This window comes from Chelonia mydas, chromosome 18 (genome assembly GCF_015237465.2).
Source record: "Chelonia mydas isolate rCheMyd1 chromosome 18, rCheMyd1.pri.v2, whole genome shotgun sequence".
NCBI classification, from domain to species: Eukaryota; Metazoa; Chordata; order Testudines; family Cheloniidae; genus Chelonia; species Chelonia mydas.
Window position 1 is genome coordinate 16,039,875 of NC_051258.2, and position 21,664 is coordinate 16,061,538.

A 21,664-nucleotide genomic window follows, 5' to 3' on the forward strand; every position below is an offset into this window, starting at 1 on the left:
GCTAGGACTGGAACCCAGAGTGCTTTACCCATAAGGCTATCCTTCCTCTTTGACACACAGTGATTAAGACTTTCAAAGTGGTTGCAAGGCAAGTTTCTCTTAAAAGGTGGTTACTTTACTCGTGGTTAGAACACTGCATTTCCTGAGTCTCAGATGACATCAGCCTGCCCTTCCCCTTAGGAAATCTCAGTACAAGAGCATGGAGCTACAGCAATGGAAGGAGAGATCACTTTGGCTCCTGGTACCTTTGATCACCAGTGAGAAGTTGCCATCTGCGAACGCATTCTGGGGCATGGCTATCCTCCCTTGGTTGTAGGAGCTATACACCCGCTGCTCCCCAGCCGAGTACATGTCACACAGCCTCTCCGCCTTGTAATCTCCCTCCGGGTTGCTATACAAGTCCCAGTGGACCACACGCTGGCGGTCATTCAGACGGTCCTGGGTCCAGATCATGCGGTAACTCTTGCAGGTCAGGACAGTTTGGGACCCAGCCACGGCGCTGACATTCGACACCGACACCACCACGCTCTCGGGGTTCAACATGTCAGCTGGGACTGTGGGCAGAGAGAGGGAGAGGCCGGACTGATGGGACATGAAGTGGGGAAGGATGCATGAAAGCAGCTGGTTGGTCATGGCAGCATGTTCTAGCATCTATGCATGTCCGGCAGCGGCTCATGGGCGGCCAGGCGGTTCCCCGTTCCTGGCCAATGGGAGGTGCGGAGTTGGTGCTTGGGACGGGGGCAGCGTGCAGAGACCCCCCCCAGCCATGCCTCCTCCTAGGAGTCGCTGCCGGCCACGTTGCCACTTCTGGGAGCAGTGGCAGGCCAGGGCAGGTAGGGAGCCTGCCTTAGGCCCGCTGCACTGCTGGACTTTTAGCAGCCTAAAATCTCCTGGATTGGCTTCAGTAGCCTCCGGGAGATCGAGCCTGATTCCGGGAGACTCCTGGTCAAACTGGGAGCGTTGGCAACCTTAGTCAGTTCCCATACTTCTAACAATCCTAAAACCAAGACAGAGTAAAAGGGCATCACTTACCTGAATACAAATGAACAATAGACGCTGTTGAAGGAAAAAAGAAAATAATGTTACTGACAAAGTAAATGAGCAAGTATTAAATATATTCATAGCCAGCAGCCAGCATCTTTCCTTTATTTTTATTATTCCATCCTTCAGCTCTTCTTCAATATTGTGATTATTTCATATTTATATTGTGCTAGTGCTGACGGCCTCACAACCCGTCTAGGTCCCACAGTGCCAGGCCCTTTACAAGCATAAGAAATGAGGGTCCCTGACCCAAAGAGCGTCCAGAGGATATAAAAAACAAGCAGGCTGGAGAAGGGGGCGGAGACACGGGATCAAAAATATAGCCGGATTTGGTCTTGGCTTTGATAACCTGAGGCATCAGATTAAACTGTGGGCCAGGCGTTTACCATGCTAATTAACTCTCTTCACCACCTTCAACCCCAGCGATCTGGTCTGGCCCTTCCTCCCATCTTTTTCATTATCTGGATTCTCTTCTGTTCATTTTACTCATACCCTGGTCCAGGTGATCATTAGAAAAGGGAGCAAAGTGGATTGGAAACTTATCAGTGGCCTGGTATTTGTGGTATCTTTCAAAGGCCAAACACTGTATCCACCAACCCCCTCCCACATTGAAATGAACAGGCCATTCATGTCCGCGGAAGAAAAACAGGGATTTCTTCCAGTCCTCGCATTCACCTTTTAATGCGCTGGTCGGGCTAGAGGGGAGTTTATGACCCCAGTTTAATTTCTCCTCAATTGGTCCTACAGATACAGCTTCTCACCTGTTAAATATCTTAATTCTGTTCGGGAGCCACCACGATAAAAAAAGAAAAAAACGAAGCATGTAAACAACGCACTAGTGCGGCCCGGAGTCAATGCAGAGGTGCAATTTAGCAGCTGAGGGCCAGATCCTGTGCATGGAAACCAATCCGGTTCCTCCCAAGATCAGGCCTTAAACGTGTATGTAACTTACGCCTTCTAATGGGTGCAGCCTGCAGACAGGATTTGAACCTGACCTTAAGAGTATGTCCACAAAGCAACTGGGAGGCATGACTGCAACTCATGCAGACATACCCGAGCTAGCTTTGATTAAGTTAGCTTGCTAAAATAGCAGTGTGGCCATGGCTGCCTGGGCACCTCCCATTGTCCAATCTGGACTGGGACGGTAGGTACAGACTCAGGCAGCTAGCCCAGGCCAGGGGGCTCCACTGCTATTTCCAGTGAGCTAGCTCTGGTGTGTCTACACATACTGTCCCGATGGCGGTGTAGACGTTCTCAGCTAGCCATCACTAGGGGTTTCTCCTGTCGCTAAAAGGGCTGAGGCCAGCATTTTTGGAACTAAGTGGCCAGGGGTCCTGTTCTCAGGCAATCACTGGCCTTTCTGATGCCTGTATGGTGCCTTCCATCCTGGGCCAGTCACAACAGTGCTTTCAGCCGGATTGCAGTCACGCACTGCTTCTCAGTTGTAGCTTTGCCCAGAGAAAACTACAGCTTAGCCTCATAGCTCGGAGCTGTGATTAGGGGTGGGAGCATACTGACAGGGACTATCCCTGTGCCCTCACACCACAAAGCCTGGCTTTACACAATGGAAACAAGACCTTGTCTACCACGGGGTTTTTTCCTCCCTAACATTTTCCACCACTGCTACCGACGGGGCAGTTCCACCACCCGCAGCCACGGCAGGAACGCTAGTGAACACAAGTGGCCGATTGCTGCTGGCATTTCAACCAGCTCTGTGCAGGGTAACACGAGACAGCGGCTGAGCACGCCCATCGATGGGAAATTGTAGGGAATTGCCAAAATACTCACCCTCCCCCAGTGTTCTCTTGCCGAGACGGAGTGTTTATAACCGAACTGGCATACAAACATCACCTTGGTCTCTCCCCACTGGTTCCAGCTGTTTAGCCGGTGGTGCTAGGCAGTGCGTCTGACCACACTACCATTATATAATAGAGGCTTTTGTTCTGCCTGGTATGTAGTCAGCCAGGGCGAGGCCCTCTGAGCTGTTCATTTGGAGTGGGAGGGGCCCTGGGGTCTTGTAGGAGGACACCTAACCTTACATCTGGAAGATAAAAGTTCCACCCTTCTCCCACAAACGGGTAGTAAGAAAGGGTGACAAGGCACAATTGCGTCTCTGCTGCTGCCACACGGACCAGGATCCCCATGACGGTCCATTGCGATTCCAGGGATCATCCATGGACTGTACAGCAAGGGGGTGCTGGATGGCTCATGGAATTAGCAATGGGATATGGAGCCTTCCCCTTGTAGGTCATCTATTTGAACCCTGCTCGGCTCTGTGCTATCTGTGTGAACAGTGTTTGGTAATCTCACTCTGGCTCCTTCTTAGAGGGCACCCAGATTGCTGTCCCAACAGAGACCTGGAGATTCAAGTCCCTTCTTGTTTTGCCCAGGTTAGAGCTGAGCTGGAGTAAAGTGGAGGGGAAGACCACACTGCCACTCTTCCTGTCCTGTGGCTAAACAGAGGAACTTTGGCGCCCAAGGCTTTGAAGCTAGCACCTTTCAGGAGACAGGACAGCAGCACCAACGCTGGAGTTGATGCAACTGAGTTCTAGTGTTTCATAAAAGGCAAAAAGCTGCTGATCAGAAAAGCATGAATCCTTTGACCAAGCTCGCTGCACTCAGGTGTGTTCCCCTGCACGTTCCTTTCACACTTCACTGCCAGTACTATGCAGAGAAACCACCTGTTGACATCAAGGGCAACCCCATTAAATTCTATCTCCCTAACACGCCTGGCTTCCCCGGGCTAACCCAGTGCAGCCTCTCAAGCCCACATAACTCAGATCCATGTACTGAGAACTACTTCCTGGGACATAAACAAATGTCTTCGTTTCCACCTTCGCATAGCCCAGTTCCTCCTGCTAGTTACGTAGGATGGGAAGTCCAGTGGGCAGTGTGGAGAGCATGGTTCAGTATCACAACACAGTGGCATCATTCATCTCCCTAAACCATCTGTTAACCATTGAAGCACAAATGGGTTACAGCCGGATAATTAGTTGTTTTGTCCTGCTAATGCCATGGGCACAATGCCACCCGGACAAAGACTGGAATATTTCTTGCTACAGGGAATAAATTAACTCCAGAATGGGGCTACTTCAATCACACCCACAGAGAACATGCTCAGTGAAATAAACCACTCTTCTTCTCTGCCTCTCGCAAAGCACTGGCAGTGACGCCATGGTGGGAGAATGGCAGTTTCCAGGCAAGAGCTCCATTCAAAGATACTCCAGAGGGAAGCCTTTTCTTCTGCATTTATATCTGCAGCTTTACAAAGAGAATACGCTGGGGAAATGCCGGTGTACTTTGTATCACTTCATATAAAAGAAAGGGACAACACATTCCCAAACAGTGAAGTGATTCCTTCGTTTCCAATCCCTGTTCTTGTGGTTTACAAAGCACTTGATGGCGCAGAACGATAATGCTCAGGCCTTCGTTTCTGGAAGCTCAGATTTAGCTTGGGGCAACAAGAAAATAATACTTTGCCTTTCTATAGCACTCTCCTTCTGAGGATCCCAAAATGCTTTACAAACATGGATCAAAGTATTAATTTTACTGGTAGAAAAACTGAGGCACAAATGCTAAATAATTAGTTCACGGTCCCACCTTGACTGCAAATTAGGCAGATCTTCTAACACCCAGGTCCATGCTTTAACCTCTTGATCCTGCGCTAATGAACATGCTGGACCCAGACTACTCACCAGCGGGCAGGGGTTCATATCACAAACCACCATGCAAACTCTGGGCAAGCCTGAGGGCCGGAACCGCAGGTGAGAACTAAAGTGCATTGTTTGAACTGTCTGGGAGAAATTTGTCTTATGGTTTTCACTGATCTTGATCTTCATGAGTGAGCCCTGATGGATCAGCTGTCCCAGGGCTGCAGTAAGTGACTGAAATCACTGGGAGTTACTCACACACAGTGATGGAATAACTAGGACCTGGGCATATCTTCAGGTGTGAAGGGACATCATGTCATCGTGCTGGGTCCTGGCCCTGTACTGCCATGCATCAGTGTTACGGTGTGATGCTAACCAGTCAGGATACGGTGAGGTTTGCATCACGACACCAGGAGGTGATGTCATGATGAGGAGATGCAGTCAAATGTCCTTTGTCCCAGAGCACAATGCCTACAACTTGGGGCTGCTAGCTGTCTGCAAAGCCAGTGCTGTCAGAGCCTCGTTTTGCTGTTCATTTAATAATGGATTGATTTGGTGCTGCAAGAATCTCCTCTTGTGGGCGAGCCGTGGGAATGCATTTATTTTTCCCTTTCCCCCTTACAACTTAATGTAAAAACCATGGAGGCAAACTGCATAAATTGGACATCTGACAAAGCCATCCAGCTGAGCCTTCCAAACCCAGAAACCCTCCGTGTTCTCCATTCCACGGCCTGCATCGTCCCTGAGCTAAGAATAGCAGAGCCCCTCTCCCCCCATTTCTGGATTCTGTTTTTATGCTGGTTTTACCAACTGGCATGACCAGGACCACACAAGCCCTCACTCTCCCATCCATCCACTGGGGCGTATTGCCAGGATGGGCTGCTGGAGCTTATTAACAGGCCACGTGTGTTCCTCCACCACATTGCAAAGCGTGGTTGTTCTGTGAAACAAGGCTGCAGAGCGTGATCATCTGTAACATCAGGGCAGCAGCTTCCAGGAGACAAAAACTTTCCACGGCTCCTGCCGGCTTTCTTTCATTCATCTGTTAAAGCCTCTGCTCATAGATCCTTACAGGGGAAGCAGCAGTCTTGCAGTTACTAGGCAACTGCATGTCAGGACTCCTGAGTTCTCTTCCCAGCTCTGCCACTCATTGTAGGACATGGGCATGTCACTGTGTTTCTCTGTGCCTCAATTTACCCATCCATAAAATAGGCATAATACCTGTCTGTGCTTTGCCAGGGATGTACTTCGAGGCCTCAGTTCTATTATTCATCCGGACTGGCTGGGATACAAACCCTGGACTGTGCATGGCTCAGTGACACCGACTCCCACCTGTCAGTACTGATCCTGTCAACAGAAAGAGGCCGCTCTGCCCACCTTGATCGAGGCAGTAACCGCGTCAGGAGGGCAGCGTGAAAGGAGGTGCGAAGCCAGGAGTGGGAGGAGACAAAGGAGGTAATGAGTTGAGCCGACTGGGCAGGATGCAGGGGGAACAGTGGGGTGGCGTGAGATCAGGGATGCCCGTGGGCTACTGGGACCCAATTCACCAATGTGCCTGAGACCGGAGATGGGATGAAAGAACAGTGGCACCTCCCTGATTCTGGGTCGTGGTTTGGAGCTGCCCTGGGCCCCAGCCAAGTAAGAGCAGCCTAAGGCACTGCCCTAACCTGCCTCCGGCCCCATGCAGCCATTGGGGCAGCTGGGAACAGCCGGAGCACAGCCGCACTGTGGCCACCCTCCCACTGGACTGGAAGGAGGCGTATTGTAGAGGCATTGCACCAGCTCTGCCTATGCTGGAAGAAAGGCCAGTCACCCATCCTGGCAGCTGTACAGCCCCTTACACTGACAAAGTTTGTGTGACGGAGGCAAGGGGCAGCCAGGAGCCCCGGGCTCAATTCACAGCACTGTCAATGCGACATCCAGGGCCACGATGGCGGATGGCTCCAGGAGATGAAAGGGACGGGCAGGTTGCCCTGGTTTCCCTCTGCAACCATTAGGCCTAGAAACACGATTTTTGTTTTAATGAAAGCTGAGAATCCTCCACAATCCCAGGACTCCGAGAGCCGAAGCTTTGGGACCACAACCTCAAGATCTGGACAAACTGTGTTCGCTGCAGTTCATGGTTCCACTTTCCAAAATTGAGGGCAACCGCTCTGACCCCTGTAGCTACATCCCCCAGCCCCATTCTCACGCTACCGCACCAGCTCCAGACACGAGTGGCACTGGGGAGACCGGCTCACATAGTGTCCCCTAACTTTTCCTCTACGCTAGAGGCAAACATAGGGTTCTTCCCACCAGGTTCCTGAGATATCGTGCTGGCCAGTCCAACAAAAGCTCAAAGGAAAGGCAAAATCTTGAGCTCCACTGGATGAGAAGAAGAGAACAGACTGCATTTCAAGATCCTCCTGTAAAATACATACCCAGGCTCTGGCATCTATAATTCCAAGGCAAGCTTCTTAAATAGGCCAAGAAGAAGCTGGGCAAACAAGAAGCAAGATCCCAAAGCTCTGAGGAATGTCCCACATTGACACTACTCCGCAGACTGCCTCCTCTGCGTGACCCAACTAGGAAACCACCTCTCCCCTTTCCTACACACAGAACAACACCACTGCTTCAGTCAGAAGGTGTCTGGGATGCTGAGGAGAGACTGTAGATAATAAGATCTTCTAAACTTTCCACAGTATGCATCCGATGAAGTGAGCTGTAGCTCATGAAAGCTTATGCTCAAATAAATTGGTTAGTCTCTAAGGTGCCACAAGTACTCCTTTTCTGTTTGCGAATACAGACTAACACGGCTGTTACTCTGAAACCTGAGGGGAGACTGCCGCTCTGACTGAAAGGCTGAGCCCAAAGCTGGGAGTGCGTGCTCATCAAAACACCCGGTATCCTGTTCAACGAAGAGCTAACAGAGGATGAAAGCAAAGGCAGAGCTGAGCCAGGAATCTGGCTAACATCGCAGAAGGCAGCATGAATGGGGTTGTTGGCTGGTAAGCAGGTGTGTGTGTTACAGGGTCCTGTGATAGCAGGTAAATCCCCCAAGGGCCCAATTCTGCCACCATTACTCACACTGGTTCTGATCCTGGCCCCGCCGAAGCCAGTAGGAGCTTTGCCATTGACTTCAGGAGGTGCCAGATGAGGTATAGAGAGAGTAGTGCTTTACAAGACAAGCAGTGCCACTGAAATCCAGAAGGCCACTTAAGAAGCAAGGGACTCCCCCTAGGAGTAAGGGCAGCAGAATCGAGCCTTCTTAGTGATTTACACCCAGCATACTTGAGCACCGTCTCTTCCCAAGTCAACTGAGATCACCCAGGAATTGTCCATGCTCTTCCTCCTAATGATTCAGCTGATACAGGCTGGAGGAAGATCCTTCCGAATGCAGGGACCTCATTTCTGGCCCAGCCTGCCTGTGTCCCTAGACAAGGCCTTTTTGTTAGAGTAAGTTCAGCTCTGACCTTCTCACCATCCCTTTCTCAGCAGCTTTGTGTCGTTTTCAGTCCCTTTTTCTTTGCCCATCTCATTGCCCATTTTCCAGATCACTGAGTCTCATAGACTTTAAGGCCAGAAGGGACCATCGTGATCCTCTAGTCTGACCTTCTGCACATCGCAGGCCACAGAAGCTCACTCACCCACTCGTGTAATAGACCCCGAACCTCTGGCTGAGTTACTGAAGTCCTTAAATCATGGTTTAAAGACGTCAAGATAGAGAGAATTCACCAAAAAAAACGAGGGGTACTTGTGGCACCTTAGAGACTAACAAATTTATTTGGGCATAAGCTTTCGTGGGCTAAAACACACTTCATCGGATGCATGCCGTGGAAAAGGTATGTATACACAGTAGGAAGATATATATATACAGAGAACATGCAAAAATGGGTGTTGCCATACCAACTGCAACAAGACCAATTAATTAAGATGGGCTACTATCAGCTGGAGAAAAAAACCCTTTTGCACTTGTTTAAACCTGCAAGTGACCCGTGACCCGCGCTACAGAGGAAGGCAAAACACACACACCCTCCCCCGAGGGTCTCTGCCAATCGGACCCGGGGGGAAATTCTTTCTCAACCCCAAATATGGCGCTCAGTTAGACGCTGAGCATGTGGGCAAGATGCACCAGGCAGACACGGCTTCTAAACAATAGCACTCATGACCTAGGACAGAGTCCCGTCAGCTTGAAAGTGCCGCACGACACCTTCGTGAACGAAGTGTTATCACTTCTAAGCTGCACTTCAGGAAATTGAGCTCTGGAGAGGTTCAGGCCAATGCTTTTGAAAGTGGACACTGATCTTAGGTGCCTCAGTTTTGGGGTGCCCAACTTGGGGCACCTTGGGCCTGATTTGCAGCTGGACTTGTGAGTGCTCAGCCGCTCTGGGAATCAGCCCCTAGGTGTCTCCTTTTGGGTAGCCTAAGAAACCAGACACGCCCCAAGTCAGCAGCCACTTATGAAAATTTCAGCCTACCCCAGGTCACACAGTCAGACAATCGCAGAGCCAGGACTAGAACCCAGGCATCCTGCCTCCCACTCCCTGCTCTAATCATTAACACACCACTGTGGTGCTGCCTAGGTGCCCGACATACGTCCAAGAAAGCGACACCTCTGCACTGGGCATTAAACCAGCCTCCATTGACAAAAAGGGAGCTGCAGCTCCTCTTGCTGGAGGGGTGGCAGCATCACGGTCCCGCTGGAGCGAGTGGCTGGTGGATCAGGCCCTGAATGAGAGGCTTACTCAAAAACGGGAGTTTTTTAAAAAGTTAAAAATAAGAAGCATGTGAAAATACCAAGTTCCTCGTTCTCCGTCGTCGCGGCCCCTGTGTCCACACTTTTAAGGGCCTCCCTAGAGCTATTCCCACGTCAGTGCAAACATACCAGATGCTGCTACTGAGTTAAGCTCATACGGTCTTGGAAAATGGTAGCAACTTCACGCTGGCTCTTTGGGGGCCTGACCCAGTGTCAAGGGGACCATTATGGCTTCTCCTCCGGGCACTGTACTAGCAATGGCCACTCCGAATAGCTCAGTGAGTTCTGGGAATAGCTCTATGCGTCAGCTGACCCAGCAGAGGGAGGCAACCTACGTCCCTCTTTTCAAGTCACCCAGCTGGGGGCATCCGTAAGTAATGCAAGTGCTTGATTCCTAATGGCTAACCACACTGCATCCCTGCTGCGCCTGTCTCCTGCTGGCCTGGGAGTGAAAGACTGAAGCTGGATCTTGAATGAAGATCCCCCACAGGCAGCCACTTGCGAGGGCTGGCTCAGGCTGCAGTCACTGGTGGTTTTTTAAGTCCCCACTTATAAAAAACAAAAACGGCTCCTGGGATCTAATTTCTCAACAGCAGATTTTTGTTCTTGCTTTCAGAGGGGATTTTGGGACTCCCAAAAGCTTCCCCAGCCATCCGACTCCAACAGTTCCAGCAAGTGGGAACATGCCTGTCAGACCGGAGAGGGACGAAAAAGTGCCGTCTCGGCAGAAAGAAGAAAGTCCTCCTCCGTCTGCACGAGAAGCCAGGAGAAGCTCCGCCAGCATTTGCCAGCCGCCATCTTGGCTGCTGTGCACACAGGCCCCCTCACAGGCCCGCTTCTCCCAGACAGCTCAGAGATGTGCTTCGCTTTGAAAACACTTCTCAGCCTCATGTACAGTGTGTTGGCCCGCGGCCCGCAATGCAGAGCCATTCAGAATGGAGCCGGTCTTTCCCCGAGGGATGAACGCTCGAGGGGGGAGATCAGAACCGCATCTCACCAAAGATTAAAGGAACTGGATTTCCCCCACCCCTTGCCTCCAACTTTATTTTCACGGGAATTTGGAGAAGTCAGCCTGGAAGTGGAAGATCTCTGATGGGGCTCCAACACCGCCCCCACCTCTACACACTGCACCCAAATGTGTCCGTTAGAGCCCCTCAATCCTGACCTGCAGGATTACGGTTCCAGGTCTGAGCCCCACACAGCTCTACTGTTGGTGAGCAGCACCACAACCTGCTGTTCCTGTCCCACATGCTCCTCTGAATCATGTAGGGTAACAACCCAGCTGGTTCCAGTCCCCTCAGTTCTGCCAGTGCTTCTCAGGCATAACACGAAACCATCCCCTCCTGCTCCGGTCACGGATCCCCATGCAGCTCTCCCACTGCTTCTCAGTCGTGATCTTCTCTTCCGGTGCCGAGTCCCTCACAGCTCTGCCCAGGCCCCACAGTCCTCACCTGCGGCTTTCCCTGCTCTTCCAGTCCTGGACCACGCCCAGAGACACTGCCGACTGCGGATGGCTTGGTGAGGTGGAAAATATCCACCCGGGACCAGACTGAGCACAAAAACTGAATTCACCTGTGACCTGAAGGAGCTAGGAAAGGCAGGTGCGGGGGAACCCCAGCCACTGGCTAATGGGATTATTTGGGTTTATGAGGTTGGGGGATAAAACAGCCCTAAACGAGCTTGTACCCCACATTTCCCAGATGGGATGCACTGTCGTCCTTCAGAAATTGAGCTGTCCTGTGCCCCAGGGTGAGCCAGCCTTGCTCACACCCAGCTCTCCTCAGAGAAGAAGGTGTCAAAGGGGCTGGTTTGGGTTGTGTGACGTGGGCTGCTTCCTTCTGGGGGGCTGCTATTTACCCACAAGTCTTTTCACTTCATTAAAGCCTTCCTGCTGAGGCCCCCTCTCTTGGCGCATTGGGTCTGCCATTGCCCTCCACAGAAAACTTTGCAACGCAGGAAAAAACATAAACAGTGCCATGTTTCTATAATAACCCCCTCCATCCCCTGACCATCCTCGCCCTCCTCCCTCTCCACCCTCCCCCGGGATGTCACGTGAATCCTGTTTTTACCTGGGCAGCCCAAACAGTTTTAGTATTTCACCCCTTATCGCCCACAACGACTGCCAGCTCCTGCCGTACAGCACAAAGTCACCTGAGATCATACGATTCAGAGCGTTTCAAAGCTTTGGGGCAATACCAGGCTATGTTCCTTCCCTTCCTTCTGCACACCAAGATGATCAGCAGCAAAACAAACCAAAGTACATGGATAACAACCCAGAACATCCTCTGATCTACCCCTACCCCACCAAACATTCCTCCCCCACCCCACCACACAGACACACTCCAGAAAACAACTAGCTACAAGAATCTAAACCAAGACACTGAACTGACAGAGCCAGCTTCCCCAGGAAAACTCCAAGCCCCCATTCTCTCTGGGTGCAAGAAAGATACATAACATTGATGCCGATCAGCTAGAAGCTTACTTTGCAGAAGCAACAGCTGCCACAGGAGGAGTTTTGCTACTTGCTCCATTTCTTCAGCCTCTGTGTGTTTTTCTCTCTCTCTCTCCTGAAAAACAAGTCGAAGTTGTTGTTTTTTTTAACCCAAAAACACTATGACCTCATCAACGTACAGCCAGGGAGCCAGGGACAGCAGCTCAAATTCTTGCTGTATTACTCCACCTACAATTTATAACACCCCACCTCCCCTCTGCACTGCCCCCTCCAAAACACTCTCTCCACCTCCTTCCCTTCCTTAATGCTTCCTGCTCAATTTCTCCAAAACACGAGCTCTCTCTCTTCCCCCCTTGGATCCTTCTGCTCTGCTCCCTGACTTTGATGTCAAAGTCTTATCTGCTGACTTTTGCTGGTCCCACACAGCTCTGCGCTCCAAAAACCAGCCCCCTCCCCCTACTTCCCTTCTGGGTATGAAACTAATTTTCCTTGTGCTTTTACTGGATCCAGCTGTTCCTCCCTTTCTTTTGACACTCATCCAGCTGTCTGCCGGGGACAGGATTTCTGAACCTTCACGGTTTTTTGATCTGTGTCTCCTCACATGGTTTTACTTTAAAAACAAGTATCAGAGGAGGACTTAAGAAACAACGTTGACTTGAGTTCAGGGCAGGGGAGGCAAAACAGACTAGATTATAACTATCCCCCCAAATGTCTCCTGATGGACAGGACCCCGCTCCAGCCTTTGGTGCCAGCTTCTCTGCTACGTAGAGACAGGAAAGATACGACCAGCAGAGAACCTCTACATTCAGGCTCCGTGTACAAGAACAGAACAATGCCATGGGTTCATTGATTTCTATTCTGAGAAAAAACAGACACCTTGTACAGCGGATCTTGGAGAGCCCAATATACTGCTCTTTGTTTCCTTGGTCCAGTCATAAGCTGTTAGAGACAAGACTAATAGGGGAAATGTTGGTGGGGCCACCTGGCTCTGTTGTTACTGAGGGCCATGATACAGCAATGATCTCAGGTCGTGATGGAAAAGCAGAGTTCTGCTCATGAAGTCTTTAAACCACGATTTGAGGACTTCAATAGCTCAGACATAAGTTAGGGGTTTGTTACAGGAGTGGGTGGGTGAGATTCCGTGGCCTGCGGTGTGCAGGATGTCAGACTAGACGATCGTAATGTTCCCTTCTGACCTTAAAGTCTATGATTCTATAAGAAAGACTGTTACATTAGGCCAGGTCTGTACATAAAGTTGTACTGATGTGACAAAAAGTGTGATTTTTATATCAGTTCAGTTACCGGTGCAATGTTGTTCATGGACACGTACATCCATTCAAACCCGGCTCAGAGCAGTTTAGCTTGCATCCGTAAATGCACAGGCGCAGGCTAAACCACTGTAATCAGTTTTAAACTGATATGAAAGACCACATATGAAAGGGGCAGCAGTTTAACTAAATCGATTTCAGTTAAACTAATGCAGTTTTTGTGTGTAGAGAGTCAATTGAGAGGAATAACTGAGAACTATCTGTGGATAATTCCCTTTTCACCTGAAAAGAAAACGTGGCTGGCCAGTTTCTCCAACATCCAAGAGATACCTGCAGAAATCGGATGAGTCTTCCCCAAGTTCACACAGTTATTTTTTTAAAAAAATCAAAAACATACATATTTTCAAATCCAATGTTAAAACTCCAAGGCAAGTTTTCCATTCTCCAGGAGTGACTGTTATTCTGCAGAGACAAGAAAAGGTGCCTGAGAGCCAATGGAGTCAAAGACGCAGCTGGTTTGGGAAACAGAACGCAAGAGCTCCTGATCTTGGACAGGTCTGTTAACTCTCAATGGCGGAAAATAAATGAAAACCGTCAGAAGTAACAGTAACGCCTCAGCCTGAAATCCGTAAACTCTCCATTGTGAGCGGGGACTCTTGCTTCATCTCTGCTGAACGTCTCAGCGGGTTCTGTGTCCTTTTAGCGCACCAAAGGGCGCTCCCGCTACCAGACTGCACTGAAGACAACGTGAAAGAGAAGAGAGAGAAAGATTCGTTTCCAAACATGAAGATGACCCTAAAACTCAAGCCAGCAAAAAACCCCAACCCTTGCCTTAGCATTAGTGAGGAAGGTCTTTCTGTTCCATACCAGTACGTTTTTTGGTTCGGAAAATGAACCCTGATCCTAAACTGGTGAATAATAAACCTTAGTGGGTGACGTCCTGAGTCAGGACTCCTAGGTTCTCTTTCTGGTTCTGTATTGATCTGTCACGTGGTGGCGTGGGCACCCAGAACTCCCTTTGAGGTCAATAGGTGCTCAGGATCATTGCAAATCAAGTCATAGCACCCCGTGCCTTGGGCTAGCTACTTTGTGACTCTGCTGTGTCAACACTTCCCCTCTTCAGAGGTGCTGGAAGCTTAATTGCTTGGAAAGCACTTTGAAATCCTTAGATGGAAACAGAACCAAAAACCTGATTCCAAACCTGCCCAAACTTCAGGGAAGTTGATCCATGTCCAAGCTTTGCAGCTATATCTATAAAGGGATGAACAACACACCCAGATTAAAACACCTCTGTCACCTCTCAGGCTTCAGATCTAACCCAATTTTCGCTCTCTCTCTGGAACTAAGGCTGTGTGGAGAAGTAGTCTGACAATCTGAGCTGCCATTTCCCATGCTAGGGAGGTCAAAGACAGCAGCAGGAGAGCTGTGACAGTGAGGGATTTTTCAGTTCCGTGACAGTTCCAAAAATTTGGGGGGGAGGGGAATAATTTTCAGTCAAACCGGAAAAAAAAATGCTTCAAAATTTTTGGTGAATCTAAAAGTCAGGAAGAAAATTCATTTTGAGTCAAATGAAAAGTTTTGTTTTGATTGTTACCCCTTTTCAACACTTTTGATTTTTTAAAAATAAAATTCAAGGCGATTCTGAAGACAAGTCATCGTGAACCAAAACATTTTGTTTCAAAAAGGTCAAAAATGGAACTTTTCCATTTTTCCAGAATTTTTCTAAAGTATTTTATTTGGCAGAAACAATTCAGCAAAACCAGCACAAATTTGCCACACATTTTGGTGAGTCCAAATCTGCATTTTTCACCAACAAATAGTTTTGGCCAAAAAATTCCACCTAGCTCTAATCAGCAACATGGGCTACCATTGGCCCTGATCAGCCTGCTGGAGCGTTCAGATTTCCTTTATGTAGCATTTGACTCAGAACAACGCCCAGACACCTGAAGGAAGCGGACTCGGAGGAATGCACATTTCAAGGGTGGTTGTGTGCTGGGAGTGGCTTAAATTCAAATTCACAACCTATTTGTCACAATGGTTCTTCTTCTGTTTGCATGCTTTCTGATTTTTATTTATCCCCGCCTTTTGCCCGCATATATTGCCAGAGTCAATAACATCCCAGTGAGGTTCCACCACAAACTGACGCATGTATTGGTTTGCAACAGAGCATGGAGAGCTTTGCTTATGTCTGGCTCCTATATACCACAGACAGTGCTAAGATAGTAGCACTTTTGCCTCAGTGGCTGAAGGCTGGGGGTTCAAGTCAATATTATTTTTTATTACAGTAATACCTAGAGACCCCCAAACAAGATCAGGGACCCACTGTGCTAGGTGCGTCCCTGATTGGTCTTTGTGCAGGCAAAAAGTATTATTGTGCCCATTTTAAAGTTGGGGAACTGAGCCACTGAGAGATGCCAATGAAAGTCAGTGGGAGTTAGGCTCCTAAATCACTTAGGGACTTTTGAAAATATTACCCAAGGTCACACAGGGAGAGCTAGGAAATGGCCCCAGATCTCTCAAATCCTAGTTTAACACCTTCACCACAAGACCAAAATCTTGCACCCAGATTTGAGTCCATGCCCAACGCTAATGCCAAAGGGAGCTACACTTAGATGGGATATTCAGCCTAACACAGCTCTCCTCTAAGGGCTGTCACAAAGGAAGTTACAGACCCCAGGGCACTTTCCCAGATAGCACAGGGAGAGGACTTGAATGTCCCCTCTCAGTAGGAGCTAGTACATGAGGATTGCCTAGGGCAGAGTAACTGGTGGTACTTGCTCTCCCAGCATGTAGCGTGAGTAACATAACAGGAGTACGAAAAGTGCTCAGATGTTATTTTAGGACTTGGGCCCAATTCTCAGCAGATATAAGTTGGAGCCGTTCCATTAGAATTTGGCCCTGTGCTTTGGTCTTGAATGATTTTGTACTTTTGAGAATTGTTAAACTGCCTCCTAGAATTTAGCAGTGGCTTATACCCTGCTCTAGGGTTCCATGCACTGATTTAAACATTCTGTTGCAAGCACATCATTCTCTATGGATTTCTATCGGACTCTTCCACACAAGTCCGTTGGGCATCTCCTACTTGACCAGGCCTATGCCTGCGAAGGGCAGGGCGAGTTAGGGCAGCCCACTCCTACCTCTCTCCTTGTGTGAACTCTCGAATGGTACTTTCCCGGTAGTCCCCTAGGATCTGACCAGAAGGGAATGACTGTCTCATTTGCAGTTGAGATTTTCTCATAGAGAAGTTCACTCCCTGCAGGCTTGGCTGTCATCACAGCCCTTCCTGTTGCCACCCTCTGTGCCTGTCCCTTTCAGAGGCTCCTGGCCTTCCACTCAGTCCTGGCCATGCATTAAGCTGCAAAGCACACCGGGCACCGAGAGGCGTCTCGGACGTTTTTGCCAGGTGGCATTCGATACAGCAATCAGTTTCCCAGCGTTACACAGCCTTCCTGTTTGGTAACTTGTCACGCGGCCTCAGAGAGAAAGGAAATCTTTAGCAACTGGCAGCCTTCTCCACTTTTTGGGCAAACACACTGTTAGTCAGCCATGAGCACTGCCCTTTCCATGTAGGTTTCAGATTGGGCTGTTTGACGCACTGTAGCTGATTGAGCCAATAAGATGACCGATAAGACGCTTAGTGGCGAAGCATTGTTTGTTGAAACACCTGGATTCCCTAAAGCCACATGTTTGAATCCTACCAGGGCTACCACATCCCTTTGTTCTTCCAAGGGAAATAAAGACATAACCCTAGAAGTTAAAAGTGTGTGGATCTGTCCAATGAGCCCTTCGAACCAAAGGATATTGAAGGTCTCCATAGCATTTCTAGCAGAGAAAGTGTGTGCCCCTGGTCAATTTTTCGCCTGCCACAATATCATGCCATGTCCTGTGTGCTGGATGGCAGCTGTCCCCCACCCTAGAAGTGGTTGCATCAGTGGAGCTGGGTAAGTGCTTTAGGAGGAAAGGTGCATTATAAATGTAACATTTTATTACAGAGACCTAAACACCAGGACATAGTGCGTGCTCGGCAACAAGTGTGCGTTGAGGAGCAGCCAGACTAGATCAGACCCGTGGTCCATCTAGCCCAGTATCCTGCCTCCAACGGTGACCAGCACCAGGTGCTTCAGAGGAGGTGCAAGAAACTCCAGTGATTATTATTAAACAATCTGTCCATAAACAATGGTTCTTTTTAACAGATCCCGACTCAACCCAGTGGAAACAAGCACAGCAAAGCTCCAAATCAGGCGTGATATACTGGTTTGGCTACAAGAAGATCCCACTGACATTTGATCCCGAACTTGAACTCAACCACTCTGAACTTGAACTCAACCACTCTGCTGGAATATGGAAGAGTGTGGGTAACTTTGCTTGTTTTCCTGACTCTCTGCTCTTCCCAGGATTAGAAATCCAGAAATACCAGCTCGTGATGGTCCCAGTCCCTACCAAACCCAGGGAACGCTTCAGCGTAAGCCAAAGGGGAGTCAGAGACACTTGGATATATTCAGAGGAGCACCTGAGCCAGTCATTTGGAGGTTTGACTCTTGCTCACTCCAACCTGACCCCTGCAGAGATGAGTCAATGACCCTCTTCAGAGAGGAATGCCAAAGTGTCAGGGCTGGCAGGGACATCACGGGAGGACGAACAGTCTAGTGGGTAAAGCATAAGAGGAGGAGTCCTGCTAGAGGAGTTCTATATATTGGCTGTACCACTACCGGACCCTGAAATCATTTCACCTCCCTGTGCCTCCATTTCCCCATACGGGGGCTCAACAACCTGATTAATTCAGATATTTTTGAAAAGTGCTTTGAGATCCTCAGATGGGAGGGGCTAGAAAAATGCAACATGATTAGTCCAGCTTCCAAACCTCTTGCCTGTCACACTTCCCCCCCCCCCCCACCCGACTCCAAGCTGAACACCGGCTAGCCGCTCTCCAGCTGGTATCGATCACCATGGCTCCACAGACGACACTGAACTCCAGCTGAGACGCTGCCCCATCATCTCTGCCTGAGGGGGGGGGGAGATGGAGTCTTTCCTGTTGTATCCCTTCGCCTCCGTGGGTCAGAGGAGCAAGATGAAACGGTTCTGAACCCAAGGCCCTCTGCCCAGCTGCATCATCAGAGAGCAGGGCCTGCAAGACGTTTAGCTCAGCGGCAGAAAACCTTGTGCAACTGATGCCCTTCTGCGTCTTGCAAGCTCGGGACCAGCCCCACCCTGCTCTGTTCTTTCCTGCCTCCTGCTGACCAACCTTGACCTTTCGGGCATTGACTGCAGGTCCCTTCCCTCCCCCATCCCCTGTTCTGCATCCTGGGTCTGGCTTTGCAGAAGCTGCTGGCTGTGCCTTGCATGACTTCTCTGGATGGCTGTGGTTGCTGCTGTGATGAATCGGCTATTTCCTGTCTGAAAGGAGCCAAAATCCAGGCAGAAGCCACTGAGGTCTGCAAAGGAAAACAACTAAACTGGCGAGAAGAGGCGCAGCCTCTCTGGGGCTCAGGCTGAGAGAAGGGGAGAGGAAAAGGGGGGCCAAGGCATTTATAGAACATCCCTCTCCAAGCGAGTGTGGCTCGTAGGCCCCCACCCCCCACGCTAAGGCCCCACGCTGGTCTGGCTGGCCTCCACAGCTGAGGCCAATCGGGGCCACTCTTGGGTTGGCCAGCCCGTGCTTGCGTTACCCAGGAAGACCCTGGAGGTGAGGTAGCTGCCTCAGCTGCTCTCCCTGGCACTTGTGAGGCTGGGCATGGAGGGGTGAGCTTCGGACCTGAAGCTAGATCCTCCACTTCAGCCAGCTTTTCCCAGGCCTCTCCTGCACCCGCCCTTCTAGTGGTATTTGGGGTATTGATTCTCCAAACAAGCAGCGCCGCTCATTTGCTCAAAAGTGGCACGTTCCAGCTGCCTGCTCTGACCAGGGGAATGCCAAAGAAAAGCAGCTTCTCCCAGGGGAAGAAGCTCTGCTTCATCATTTCGACCAACCAGCCACAGGCCTCTGGCCCCCCAGCGCCTGCCGAGCAGATCATGGCACATTACAGGGCAGCAGGGCGAGACTCTTTGAGCACTGGAGGAAGAGTTCGATCTAGTTTAGGATCCACGCAGTTGCAGGTCCTGCCAGGGAAGCTGGTGACTAAGTCCACTCAGTCCTACTTCTTGTTCAGCCAATTGCTCAGGCAAACGAGTCTGTTGACATTTACGGGCGATAATGCTGCCTGCTTCTTATTTACAATGTCCCCTGAAAGTGAGAACAGGCGTTCGCATTGGCACTGTTGTCGCAGGCGTCGCAAGGTATTTAAGTGCATATGCTAACCATTCGTTTGCTCCTTCAGGCTCTAAAGTTTTGCATTGTTTTGTTTTTGAGTGCAGTTATGTAAAAAAACCCAAAACAACTACATTTGTAAGTTGCACTTCCATGATAAAGAGATTGCACGACAGCACTTGTCTGAGGTGAGTAGAAAAATGTTATTTCTTTTGTTTATCTTTTTTACAGTGCAAACATTTGTGATCAAACATAATAATATAAAGTGAGCACTGCACACTGAGTTTCCTGTGTCGTAACTGAAATCAATATATTTGAAAATGTAGAAAAACTTCCACAGATATTTATAACACATTTAAATCGGTATTCTATTATTAACGGTGCGATTAATCACAACTATGTATTTTAATCTCATGATTAATTGCAATTATTTTTTTAATTGTTTGACAGCCCTACCTTCGACCATTTTGTTTGAAACTTGCACTACCTTTTATTAGTGCCAGAGCAATTATCTAGAGTGTTGACGTGACCAAACACCGCAGCCCAACTGACGATATAAAGAGACACAGCACACGCCTGTTTGCTACCTGAGAGAGCCACCGCGCTAAGGAATGAGCGGCTCTCACAGCTGTAAGCAGGTGCATAGTTAGTAACAAGGCATGGCAGGAGTAGTTCCCACTGGACAGGAAGTCACAAAATAACATAGAATCATAGAATATTAGGGTTGGAAGAGACCTCAGGAGACCTCAGCTGCTTTCAACTACCTGAAAGGGGGTTCCAAAGAGGATGGATCTAGACTGTTCTCAGTGGTAGCGGATGACAGAACGAGGAGTAATGGTCTCAAGTTGCAGTGGGGGAGGTTTAGGTTGGATATTAGGAAAAACTTTTTCACTAGGAGGGTGGTGAAACACTGGAATGCGGTACCTAGGGAGGTGGTGGAATCTCCTTCCTTAGAAGTTTTTAAGGTCAGGCTTGACAAAGCCCTGGCTGGGATGATTTAGTTGGGGATTGGTCCTGCTTTGAGCAGGGGGTTGGACTAGATGACCTCCTGAGGTCCCTTCCAACCCTGATATTCTGTGATTCTATGATCTAGTCCAACCCCCTGCTCAAAGCAGGACCAACACCAACCAAATCATCCCAGCCAGGGCTTTGTCAAGCCGGGCCTTAAAAACCTCTAAGGATGGAGATTCCACCACCTCCCTAGGTAACCCATTCCAGTGCTTCACCCCTCTCCTAGTGAAATAGTGTTTCCTAATATTCAACCTAGACCTCCCCCACTGCAACTTGAGACCATTGCTCCTTGTTCTGTCATCTGCCACCACTGAGAACAGCTGCGCTCCATCCTCTTTGGAACCCCACTTCAGGTAGTTGAAGGCTGCTTTCAAATCCCCCCCTCACTCTTCTCTTCTGCAGACTAAATAACCCCAGTCCCCTCATAATACCAGTTCCCTCATAGCATGAGTCATTCACAAAGCACCTGTCAATGACTCATGATCAAACTACCAATGATCCTTTTAGGTCTGTTCTAACATGGGATTGGATGACATCTCATAACAATCTGCTCTGGATGACCAAAAGCAAGGAAAAGATTCCCATTGGACAGCAGAGCTGGGGGTTTCCAGCGCAAGGAGCACTACAGATGGGAAATGAAGCGTACTGACAGGTACACTGCAAAGCAACACGGGTGCTGCGGGTCAGGAGGGAGAAGCATCTGCAGAGCTGTGCCTGGAAACCCAGGGCTGCCAGTCAGGATTAAGGTGCACAGATGCAATTCTGTGTAGCAGGAATTGCTGGCATAACTCTTGTTATCCCACCAGTGCCACCAATCCGCCACATTCATGAGGACTTACATACCATCCACTCCCTTTTCTCAGGACAATGTGATTAGAAAACCCGGCTTTAGTGCTGTCTATTGCTGACGGGCGAGACCAACGTAACACAAGCCCACCTAAGTCACTGGAGACTGCATGTTTCCCAGGAGGTTTCATTTGGTTGCAAAGCTTCTCCCATTCAAATAAATCTTCCATCTGCAATGAATCCCGTAAGTGAGACTGAAATAATACAACATGCACTTGGTACTGTGAACTAAGAGGACAAAACTGAAATTTAGCCGCAATGACAGGCTTGTCAAATGAAACCTATCATTATCTCAGTGACCTAACGAGCAGTGGCATCTCTTCGGGATTCCATGTTACAATGTTTCTTCTGTACTCAAATTACAGTGCTAAACCCCGATTTGCCCTTTCTGGAGAGTTTAATCAAAATGAAAAGTCCAGG

At 49.3% G+C, this 21,664-nt stretch overlaps 1 protein-coding gene across 1 annotated transcript in view; it reads right to left on the reverse strand.

The window, feature by feature from the left end:
• The window catches only part of MXRA8 (matrix remodeling associated 8), a 36,604-nt gene extending 24,294 nt beyond the window's left edge, over positions 1-12,310 (reverse strand). The window contains exons 1-4 of the mRNA XM_007070191.4: positions 12,167-12,310; positions 11,909-11,993; positions 1,033-1,056; positions 246-554 (exon numbers count right to left, since the gene is read on the reverse strand). Coding sequence (XP_007070253.1) covers positions 246-554; positions 1,033-1,056; positions 11,909-11,957 — 382 coding nt within the window. The 5' untranslated portion in view covers positions 11,958-11,993; positions 12,167-12,310. The remainder of the gene's footprint in view (positions 1-245; positions 555-1,032; positions 1,057-11,908; positions 11,994-12,166) is intronic.
• Between the last annotated feature and the right edge of the window lie 9,354 nt (positions 12,311-21,664).